Raw genomic sequence first — 12036 nt, 5'->3', positions numbered from 1 at the left:
AAAATTCGAAAGCAAATGAATAACACAGCGTAACAAAAATGACACTTTTGCGTGTCTCAAGGATCAAATTATGTGTTTCTAGTAGACTTGGAGTTGCAGAATCTGATACCATTCTCACAAATGTTCCAGCACGTCACAATTTTTGGCTACAGTTCGCCAAAGTTTTGATGTTTACAAAAAATTTAAGGTATAATTTATTAAACTTTTTTGTGATCTCATTTACTAAGCATGCAGAATAGGACTTAAACTTTCGTTTTAATATAATTTGATTGAAATTGCACGATCATTTTAAGATTAAACCGACTTTTTCAACAAACCTGCTGTTTCCATACAAAATTCTTTGTTTATCTTGTATGGAAAAATACGATACTATTTTAAACCATCAAAAAATAACTTTTTCGCATCGAAAGTATTATAAACATTGTTGATAAGTATTTTTATACATATAAAGTTTGAATTCTGTGGCAAATTAAGCAAATAAATTAAAGCCTTACAAGCTGACAAACTTGCATGCAAGTTGGCTTAGATAGTGAATTTTTGCATTTTCGACAGACAATATCTCAAAAACTAGACGTGCTTTGATATTTTTGAAAACAGCAATTAAATTAGCAACGCCTAATTGATTGAATAGCGGTATTTTGATGCTTGAGACAAAAACGTGTTCCGCAGTGTAATTAATTAGCTATGGGTGAAATTATGAAAAAAAATCGTATTCGGCTGGGATTCGAACCCAGCACTCTTGTATGCTAGACTAGCGCTTAGTTGATTACAAGTTTCGAATTCAAATTCCCACAGATCACGCAGATCCCTTTCATAACCCACATCCATCCATCTCACTACACACGCGCGCAGAGCGAGTGCGATTTATTCAGTGTTGAAACTGTTTGCCTATCATACCTACATGCTTCCACAACAACTGTATTATAGAAGAGTAAAGATGCGGGAAGACTATCAACGTGACGACATGTTTACTACAGATAGGCACTACACTCTAATATAAATGGACTCTTATATTGAGCTGTTCAGTAATCCAATCAGCTCGTTTTGGTAGCTTATTTGGTAAAACGCTCGTTTAGCATACAAGAGTCCTGGGTTTGAATCCCATCCGAACACGTGGATTTTTTTTTTCATAATTTCACCCATAATTTATCCATCTTTACCACGCGTAATGAGTTACTTAATTCAAAAACCATGCGGATCGATAATCCAATATGTATTAGCTTAATATAAGCTTCATATGAGTAATGTTTACTCCAAACAGGTTAAAATAAGTGGACCTTTTTATCTAAAAAGCCAATAGCTGTTTGAAGTTTTCAATGCTTTGGAATACCTTCAGATTAATCTGCATTTTTAGTGTGAAGTAAGTTAGCTTAAACCAGACCATCATCGTCACATATAATTAACATTCCAATCTTGCATATGCTAAATTGCCAGCTAGCTAAACAGTTTACGAGAAAGCCCATATTCTAATAAATTAAGGATATTTCTGCAAGTTATGTGGTCCAGAAGAAGCTTGGAAAAGTATCAAGCAGAAACTTGGAAAAGCTTCCAGCACAAGCTTGAAAAACATTCCAGCACACGCTTAGAAAAGCTTTTAGCAGAAGCTTGGAAAAGCTTTTAGCAGAAGCTTGGAAAAGCTTCCAGCCGAAGCATGGAAAATCTTCCAGCAGAAGCATGGAAAAGCTTCCAGCAGAAGCATGGAAAATCTTCCAGCAGAAGCTTGAAAAAGCTTCCAGCAAAAGCTTGGAAAACTTCCAGCAGAAGCATGGAAAATCTTTCAGCAGAAGCTTGGAAAAGCTTCCTGCAGAAGCTTGGAAAAGCTTCCTGCAGAAGCTTGGAAAAGCTTCCTGCAGAAGCTTGGAAAAGCTTCCTGCAGAAGCTTGGAAAAGCTTCCTGCAGAAGCTTGGAAAAGCTTCCTGCAGAAGCTTGGAAAAGCTTCCTGCAGAAGCTTGGAAAAGCTTCCAGCAGAAGCTTGGAAAAGCTTCCAGCAGAAGCTTGTAAAAGCTCCCATCAGAAGCTTGGAAAAGCTCCCATCAGAAGCTTGTAAAAGCTCCCATCAGAAGCTTGGAAAAGCTTCCAGCAGAAGCTTGGAAAAGCTTCCAGCAGAAGCTTGGAAAAGCTTCCAGCAGAAGATTGGAAAAGCTTCCAGCAGAAGATTGGAAAAGCTTCCAGCAGAAGCTTGGAAAAGCTTCCAGCAGAAGCTTGGAAAAGCTTCCAGCAGAAGCTTGGAAAAGCTTCCAGCAGAAGCTTGGAAAAGCTTCCAGCAGAAGCTTGGAAAAGCTTCCAGCAGAAGCTTGGAAAAGCTTCCAGCAGAAGCTTGGAAAAGCTTCCAGCAGAAGCTTGGAAAAGCTTCCAGCAGAAGCTTGGAAAAGCTTCCAGCAGAAGCTTGGAAAAGCTTCCAGCAGAAGCTTGGAAAAGCTTCCAGCAGAAAATTGGAAAAGCTTCCAGCAGAAGCTTGGAAAAGCTTCCAGCAGAAGCTTGGAAAAGCTTCCAGCAGACGCTTGGAAAAGCTTCCAGCAGAAGCTTGGAAAAGTTTCCAGCAGAAGCTTGGAAAAGCTTCCAGCAGAAGCTTGGAAAAGCTTCCAGCAGAAGCTTGGAAAAGCTTCCTGCAGAAGCTTGGAAAAGCTTCCAGCAGAAGCTTGGAAAAGCTTCCAACAGAAGCTTGGAAAAGCTTCCAGTAGATAGTTGGAAAATTTCCAGCAGAATCTTGAAAAGGCTTCCAGCAGAATCTTGGAAAACTTCCAGCAGAAGCTAAGAAAACTTCCAGCAGAAGTTTGGAAAAGCTTTCAGCAGAAACTTTGAAAAAACGTTTTCTCCCCGAAAATGGTAAAACTATCCCTGAAACAGAAACAACCAGAAACCAAAAAGCTTTCAACCAGAAAGTTTCGAGCCCGATGCTGGACAATTTTTAAATCTAAAAAGCCTGAAAAAGCTTCAAGCAAAAACTAAGAAAGCTTTTTGTCAAATGCAAAAATAGCTTTCAGCAATAATCTGTAAGAGATTTCAGTCTGAAATTGGAAAATCATTCAGCTAGAAGTTAAAAATAAAATAGTTTCATGAACTTGAGTAGCATTTAAATTATTATCCATGAGCTGGAAAAACTTCCAGTAAGAGTCTAAAAGTGCTTCCTGTTTAAAGCTAGAACACCATGCATTCCAAATCTAATTTTTTTCATGCAAGAGGTGGAAAACCGTTCTGCTTGAAGCTGAAAACCATCCAGCCAGAAGCAAAAAAAAAACCCTTCATTCAGAAGCTGGAAAACCTTTCCACTTGATGTTGTAATAGTTTTGAGTGCGAAGTTTTAACAGCTTTGAGCTAGAATCTAGAAAAGTTTTGCAATAGCTTGAAGCCTGAAAAGCTTCCGGTCAGAAGCTGAAAAAATTTCCCGTCAAAAGCTGTTAAAAACTTCCAGTCAGAATTCTGACAAACTTCTATTCAGAATCTTGATTTTCGTCTATATAATAGCCTTAAAACCTTTTTTTGAGTGCTTCGTGAAGCCCAAGCAGGACAGTTCGGTTTTGCGTCGTCCGATTGATTTTGGTGACGGATTCGCGCGTTTTTGTTGCCGGAGAATTTTTTCCCCCTGTTTTGGAGCGTCTTGCTGGGTAGTGCTTCGTGAAGCCCAAGCAGGACAGTTCGGTTTTGCGTCGTCCGATTGATTTTGCTGACGGATTCGCGCGTGTTTTCGTCGCCGGATATTTTTTTTTTTTTTTTTTCACCTGTTCTGGAGCGTCTTGCTGGGTACGTATTGGGAAGGCCCAAGCAAGACGGCTTATTTTCGGGACGCCAAGAAGTTTTGCTGTCAGTGTCAGTTTTGTGTTCAGTCGAGAATGGATTACCAACTGGTGAGTTCGTTTCATGCTTATGATAACACATATTTTCTTGAAAGCGTAACTTTTATGTAATATTAAAACAAACTTTGTTTGGTTCGTCACTATATGTGTCGGCATTATGCTTTTTTCTTATACAATATGAATATACATATATTTTTCTCTTTTTGACATTATTAAAAATTATTTATTAAAAAAATCTTTTGAATTGTTCGACATTGTGAATGTTGACGTATTTTCTAAAACTTCTACCATATCGAGACAAAATGCACAGTAATACTCATATGTAATTTTCAAACAAACTATGTATGGTTCGTCACTACAAGTGTCGGCATTATTCCTGTTTCATATAAGTTAAAATATATACATGTAATTTTCAGTTTTCGTCATTAATAAAAACGTCTTTTGAATTGTTCGACATTATAGATGTTGACGTATTTTTCCAAAAACTTCTCGAGACAAAAATACAAAACTAGCTTTAAATATAAGTCGTATATTTCCCCCTTGTCCATGGATCGCATCACCGACCAGAGGTGACTCCCAGATCTTTTCCTCCCTCACTAATAAACACCCTTCCCGTGGTGATTGTGGAGATGCAGAGGTATTCTCGGTCTCTAGAAGCAACAATCATTACACCCTAACATTCCTTCCCCATCCCAACTGACTGTAAGGACTTGGCCGGCGCCGTTATTGATCAATAATATTAGATCTGCTAAAATTGCACTTCGAGAGTAAGCGGAAACTCCCATCCCTTATTCATTTGGATCGTAGTGCAATTCTTACCAGTTCCGATCAATCACGGAGTAGCAACCATTGACATGTACAGTCAGTCTATGCTATGCTATGCTATGCTATATAATAGCCTTAAAACCTTTTTGTCAAATGCTGGAAAGCCTTTGGACCATAAGATGTAGAAGATTTTAGTCAATACTTGGAAAAAATCCAGGCAAAAACTGAAAAAGCTTGCAACTGAAAGCTAGGAAAGCTGCCAGCCAGACACTGAATACGCTTCCAGCCGATTCTACCCCATTACCCCGAATCCCATTACCAAGAATGCCATTAACCTGAACGCCATTACCCCGAATCCCATCACCCCGAATTCCATTACCCCGAATGACATTACCCCGAATTCCGAAATCATGGGGAAATGTCATCAATATCATCATGTCAAAATAATTGTGAATTCGGAAAAATAGCATTCGGGGTGGTGGAATTCGGGGTAATGGTACATTCGGGTTAATGGAATTCGGGGTGATGGGATTCGGGGAAATAGCATTCGGGGTAATGGGAATCTTCCAGCCAGATACTGTAAACTGTAAAAAAGCTTCTGACAGGAAGCTTCAAAGGCATCCAATCGTAAGCTGGAAAAGCTGCTAACCAAACCTAGAGAAGCTCTGTCAGGAATTGGAATAGCTTCAGTCAAAAGCTGTAGAATATACCAGCCAGAAGCTACAAAAAAATTCAAGCTTGAAACTGGTCAAGCTTCTAGTCAGAATCTGAAAAAGCGCCCGGACAGCATTTTAGTTAGTCTTACTGCAAAAAAACTTTATTTTTAGGTATGAAGGTATACCCAATTATCCATCGCATCGTCCTCTATTTAAGAAAAATAAAAGACACGGACACCGTCTTCAGCCATTTAGCTGCACAGACTGTAACTTAACATTAGACAACGCACAAGCAGCTCCAGTGGCACAGCCGCCAAACATTTCTGACGAAAAGTTTCAATGGCTGAAATGGGAATCGAACCCACACCCCATGACACGATGCACTCACTGCCTGACGACACTAACCGCTCGGCCCACATTCAGTTGACATTTGAAGAAGTTGCCAAATGATGCTCTAAATACGACCTTCAATTCCAGACACTCGGCCAGCTCCATCTTTCGCACGGCAACCAACTGTGCCGAAATGCTCCGCGCCTGGAAGCGATCCTACATGGAGACACGTGCCCTGATCGAAAAAACTGGGATCGGTTCTCGGTGGGAATTCGACCGGAACGTACTGTTCAGGGACGTTGATCACATGACGCGTATCAGCCAGGACATGGCCAACGTCGCCAAGGTAAGAATGCGGATTGGATAACGTTCAAGAAATTTATGAGGGAATTTCCATTTGTAGGTTTTCATCGAGTTTGAAACCATGTTCGACCACAATTTGAAGACGATGATCAGCGCTCCGGAGGAGGTGGATAACATATTGACAAAGGTAAGGATGGTTGCGGTTGATTGGAAATACCGTGGTGGTGAAACGATCCGTTTAAAAAAGGGTCTGGTCTGTATTTTTCATCTTTGGAGGAATCATCGTACACAGCAAAAAAAATGTGATGTCAAGTCATTTTAGATTTTTAGCTCCGTATCAGTCCCGTCCCAAATATGGTGTACAATTATCGGACTCTAGCAATCGAGAGAACTTGTTTGTGGAGTTAACTCTGTCGTTCTCATGACTTTTATCGACTATTTCTCAACGATAAAGCGTACTTAAACAAACAATGTTGTTAACGGGATAAAGTTTTCAATTCTTTGTCTTCCGATAGTAAATGAATTGTTTATCAATAGTTAAACTATTTAAACAGTTAAATTGTGATTGCATTCATAAGATATGCATGGAACCATATTCTAAGGGTATGCGATATGGATTTTTTCCATGTCGATACGAAACGAAACGATACGCGGAATATCTTGCGCTGATAATGACGAAACGAAACGAAATGTATAAATGTTTCGTGTAACTCGATAGGAAATCAAATATCTCACGGAATTTTTCGAAACGAAACGAAATTTTTGAATTTGTTTCGCGGAATACACGTTTAAGTTTTTTTTTCTTGTCAAAAGCTGGAAATTTGACAATAGGCATAAAAAACGTCTTTTTAAATCCTCTATCATATGGAAACCTTAGCGTTGCTCAGCGGAATCCTTACATGTTTTGGTAAGACTTTTTTCTGTTTGTTTGAAATCTTCTTAATAACTTTATAAGGTTTCATTTCAACATATCTGGCACTCACACAAGGCAATTAGTGGGTTTAATTTAAATGTTACAACTAAAAAGTGGGTTGAAAAGCACTTACAAACATTTAAAACAATCTCAAAAATATTGAGAGGAGCCCAAAATTAATTTGATTTTTAGAAATGCCTTACAATTTTATTAATCATGTGGATGTGATGTTATGCTAACATATACCATAAAACATGGAATAATGATATTCACTTTTTTTGATGTACCGTCATTGGGGGTGACAATGGGTCAAAAAGGGATGTGTACGAATTATTTATTGAATAACTATCGCAATTTAACTCCAATAAACTTCAAATCTGGTGTGTATGTACTTTGATGGTACATTAACAACTGTTCAAAACATTAAAGAAAAATATTTATTCACAGCGACACCACAAGTAAATGAAAAATTACCCAATCTCACCCCAAAGAGGGGGTGACATTGGGTCACTGTAATTGAAATAACTTGTTTTTGATAATATGGTTGCAAAACCATTCACAACTGAAGAATAATGATGAAATACGATGCAAACAAGATGAAAAGATATCTAAGATGTTTCACAAGTATGATAAACCCACTTAAAAGAACGATTATACCAAAAAAATAAAGAGCTATGAGAAAAAATATGTAAACACAACATTCATCGTCAAGTTGACATAAATGTTCTATTTTTTTTCCCTCGAATTGTCTTCAAAGTCTCATCCCCATTGCCGTGAAGCCTATTGAGTTTCCCCAAAGGTGTACTGAAACAGTGATTATTTTAATTCTTCGCAAATAGTTAAATTTCGGAGCGACATTCCACGATCAATACATTTCAGGCAGATGTTGACGTCATAATCACGATATTCCAGTGTTCCAACTCATTTGTACTTCCAGGAGATGTTTCTATTATATGAAAACACTGATAAATAATTAAATTAAAAAAAAAAAACAATCCATTTGATAAAATTTTACGATGTTGCTGCGCACGAAACACAGTTGCTGGATTGAGAAGTTGTCAAAATGCGTTGCATTGTTATTCAATGTACGGAATCCTCAAGTAAACTAGTTTGAAGTTTCAGAGATGCTGTATTTAGAAAGAATAAACACATCTTAATAAAAAAGAGAACTACCGGCACCGTAAAAGGTCAAAAAAGTGGACTTGCAATTTCATTTACTGTCGTTCTTGCTTGACCCAATCTCACCCCCATTTTTGATGTTTTAGACACCGTACCGAAAAAAATAAAATTTTTGTTGAAAAATCAAATAGATTCCGGAAAATAGGTGTGAAGTGTAATGAAAAGACTTCAAACCTTCTACTAATATAACGGTAGAGGTTAAAGTACATGCGTGATGCTTTGCACAGGAGAAATTTAATGCTGTAAATTTTATCTAATTTCAACATACAAGTTTTTTGATATAGTAAACAAAAACTACTATTTCTAAAAATGTGTATTGTGATGAATTATGTGTAATAATATGTTCCCCAACATATGAATTATTAATTTTAGTAATATCACCGTTATTAGCTGAAATATTTCATAAATCATATTTTTCCGTTTTGACCCAATCTCACCCCCCAGACCCATTGTCACCCCCATCGACGGTACTTTGTGCTTTGTGGCTTGAATGAATGTGATTGGGGACACAAGTCGATAAGTGATCATGAAAACACTAAACTGAGAAGCAGACTCTGTCCCAGTTGGAACATGACGCCAGAAAGATGAAGAAAAATAAGTAAAACAGAGGAATCACTGGAATATTTGCTTTAGTATTTGCTGGAGTATTGAATTAAATTAAATTTTAAAAAATCCATCAACACATACCTAAGAAATCAATCAAGATAAATTTAAAAGAACTGCCAAAGTAATAAACTCCAAAAAATATTGCGACAGCAACTTAACCAGGATTGCCTGTTGGGGTTAATTTAGAAATTCCCAATAAATTTTCTGGAAAAGTCTTGCATAAACTGTGCATTAATTCTTGGAGGGATCAAATCTGGATGAATGCAAACTTTTAGAGTAAACCGTGTAGAAAATACTGAAGGTATTTCTATCATTTTGAAGAGCAAATACTGGAGAAATGATCCTTTTCCAAAATCTGTAAAGGAATCTCTGGACGATTTCTGGAAGAATTAAGGATTGTTGATATTATCTCATTTTCAGATTCTTTGTTTAAAACTGACTACGAAATCACATTTTCACTAAATTTTGGGCCTCGAGAGTATTTTAAAAAATATTTGAAAATTTTGAAAAAAAAAGTTTTGAACCTGGACTACAGAGCATAGAGGAACCGCAAATAAGATTGACAAGTGAAATACCCTAGGTACCCCACTAAACTTGAATCTAAATCCGGAACCAATTTTGATGGTGCATGCAAATTTATAACTGATTTGTGATTTTTACTAAACAAATCATCAAAATTGATCGAAAGATGGCGAAACTAGAGAATTTTGTAATGATATATTATCAATATTCGCATTTTTTTAATTGGAATTATGGAAATTATGTCACGTTATAAGAGGTGTGGTACAGCGTGAATAAACCTAGATTCATTTTTCGATATAAAATAATGTATGCATCTTCCTTGTTTAAGGTGAATATAAATCGAAAGCATACCTCAGAATTTCAAGAGCACAAATCAACGTACCCAACAGCGGTTCAAGCTGAACACTTGATCGATTGGCCATCGAGTAACCAATCGATAGAGTTTTCAGCTTGAATGGATGTCTGGTTCTTTAGATTTGTGCTTTTGAAGGTTTGAGGTGTGGTTTTGGATCACCCAAATCAACGCGATTTTTTACGGCGACAGCGACAAACAATCGCTGCGGTTTCGCTGCGACATGTAGAATTTTATGACACAACAACGAAATCGCGGAGAGCCTTTACTCATTGATGCGTACTATTAGTTATCTCTTCTATTCTCCCGCTGTTCTTAGGCCCCAAGCACAATGTGAACGGCAACGCGGTACAACGGCAAAACGGCATGCCCATTTTGATCTACATATTACTTATCAATCCCATGTTGACTAAATCCTTTTCAACATTAACTTGACAAGTAGAGTGTAGCTCAAGATGGGCTTGCCGTTTTGCCGTTGTACCGCGCTGCCGCTCACATTGTGCTTGGGGCTTTATGTAGAGTTAAAAGTGACGTCATAGCGGGAAAGCAAGAGAGAGAACTAATGCGCGCATCAATAATCTGCATCACCTGAGCAAATCCAGAACATCAGGGGCTCACGCTCCGCAGCTTTTTTGACATTTGTGTACAAACAATTTTTTCGATATATTAACGGATTTGCTCAAAAGGACACGCGATGTTCCCCGGAGGGAGCCGTGGTTTTGCTCTCTTCATTCTTATGGAAGATAACATTGCGGTAGTTTATCAAACGCAGTTGTTCCTTTCCTGGGCTATTCGCCTCGAGGAATTTAGGGCAAATGAGCGTTTTTGGAAACTTTACAAAGGTAGTGCAGTTTATCATATCATGCGGACCGTACAATACTACAGTCATCCCACAGTTATGAACAGATATGGATCAAAGTTGGATTAAACGGAGAATATCTCATCAAATAGAGTAGCAATTACGCAGAACCCATTTAACCTAGGCGAACCATAAATCTATACAGCATCGCAATCAACAATAACATGCTTGAGGTGATGATAGAACGAAGCCACACCTCAAATTTTCAAGAACACAAGACTTGAGAACCAAACAGCGCTCCGCAGTTGAAAATCTATCCCATTGGTCACCACCAGCAAGCAAGCATTTTGATTGATTTTCAAAGCGAACTGTTGTCAGATTTTCTCGTCTTGTGCACTTGAAAATTCGAAGTTCGGCTTCGTTTTATAATCACCTTAAACACATTTGTTCCAGGAAATAAAATGTCATACATGCAGAGCCGTAGCGTGGCCTCACGGCGCCCTTGGCAAACCTCCCTTTGGGCGCCCCCAAGCCAATTTTGTTTTCATGATGCGAGTTTGTATGTGATTACCGTATACGTAAAACATTCCAAGTAACCATGCTACTCAAGCTGTAATTTATGCATACAAACATTTAAAGCACATAAAGCTAGCACTATACTATATAACTACAGTTATAAGGAATTTAGAGTTTAGACGAAATTTTGAAAGAGGGAAACCCCCTTTGATTTCCATTCGAATTTTTTCTCAAGAAGGCACACAACCTCTTCATCTTTTTATATAACGTAACAAAACAAAAGAAAACTCAAAACTAAAGGCTCATATGGCAAAGATCCGAGATGAGCCAGCCTCGGGCTGCAAATCTCGTTAATAAAGATAATAATAATAATGGCAAAGATATTTGAGTTAATATTATAAATTATAACTTCAATATGACTCTAGAAGGGCCCTATCCCCCTTTAAATCAACTTTAATTGTACCGTAAAACGGGGTAACTTTGATAGTTTTTTCGAAGAAAACTTGAATTATTATGCATGCTGTTTCAAAGAATTATAGTTTATATTTTTATAACAAGTACTGGCATCATAGCTATCGATTGCAATTGATAGATTGCCAAAAGATTTATTTTGAATGGATTTATAATTTTTCATATAATCGAAAGTCGGGTTTCTGTTTTGGGGTAACTTTGATAGTGGAGTATAAATCGAACAAAATAGAATGAATTACGTAACATTTGTAGGGCATTGCATACCTCTAGGCGTTTAATGTTATAAGGAAATTCTTGACTTAGATTACAAAAATGGTCCCAGTTTGTGAAAATGCTTTTCCCTAAGAGATTTGAGACCATATTCAAGTTCTATGATAACTAGGCTATCGAAGATAAGTGACCAACTATTCAAAACTACATCAAATAGTGATCGTAGAACAGATTGTTTGTAGGCGTTTCGAAAATGCTAAAATCGTATCAATTTTTAATATTCGTATATAAAGTCCCAAATGTTCTCGATTCAAATGAAAACAGCTCTTACATGAAGTTTCATACTAATATTCTTTAGTTTTGCATTCGTTTTGCTTAACAGATTAACAGAAATTATTATATTTCGTTTAGTATGTGGTGGGTCCCACACTATCAAAGTTACCCGCATTATCAAAGATACCCCGTTTTACGGTATCTATAAAGTAATCCAGTTTTATGTTTACCGTTTATATGCCTGAGTTACAGCTTCAGCAGCATGGTTCTCGGGAAACTAGTCAATTGTCAATAAAAATTATTTTTATAATAGTAGAAGGACTACGATATGGAAGTATTATCGAAAC

The 12036-nt window shown here is 37.4% G+C and overlaps 1 protein-coding gene across 1 annotated transcript in view; it reads left to right on the top strand.

Annotated features, from left to right (window-relative positions):
• LOC110674134 (dynein heavy chain 10, axonemal) overlaps nt 1-12036 on the top strand; it is a 363130-nt gene that overhangs the window by 72611 nt on the left and 278483 nt on the right. Inside the window, exons 12-13 of the mRNA XM_021837893.1 lie at nt 5693-5891; nt 5949-6035. Of these exons, the coding sequence (XP_021693585.1) occupies nt 5693-5891; nt 5949-6035 (286 nt within the window). The remainder of the gene's footprint in view (nt 1-5692; nt 5892-5948; nt 6036-12036) is intronic.

The sequence above is a fragment of the Aedes aegypti genome, chromosome 1 (genome assembly GCF_002204515.2).
Source record: "Aedes aegypti strain LVP_AGWG chromosome 1, AaegL5.0 Primary Assembly, whole genome shotgun sequence".
Classification (NCBI taxonomy): Eukaryota; Metazoa; Arthropoda; class Insecta; order Diptera; family Culicidae; genus Aedes; species Aedes aegypti.
This window is presented reverse-complemented; position numbering and strand designations above follow the sequence as displayed.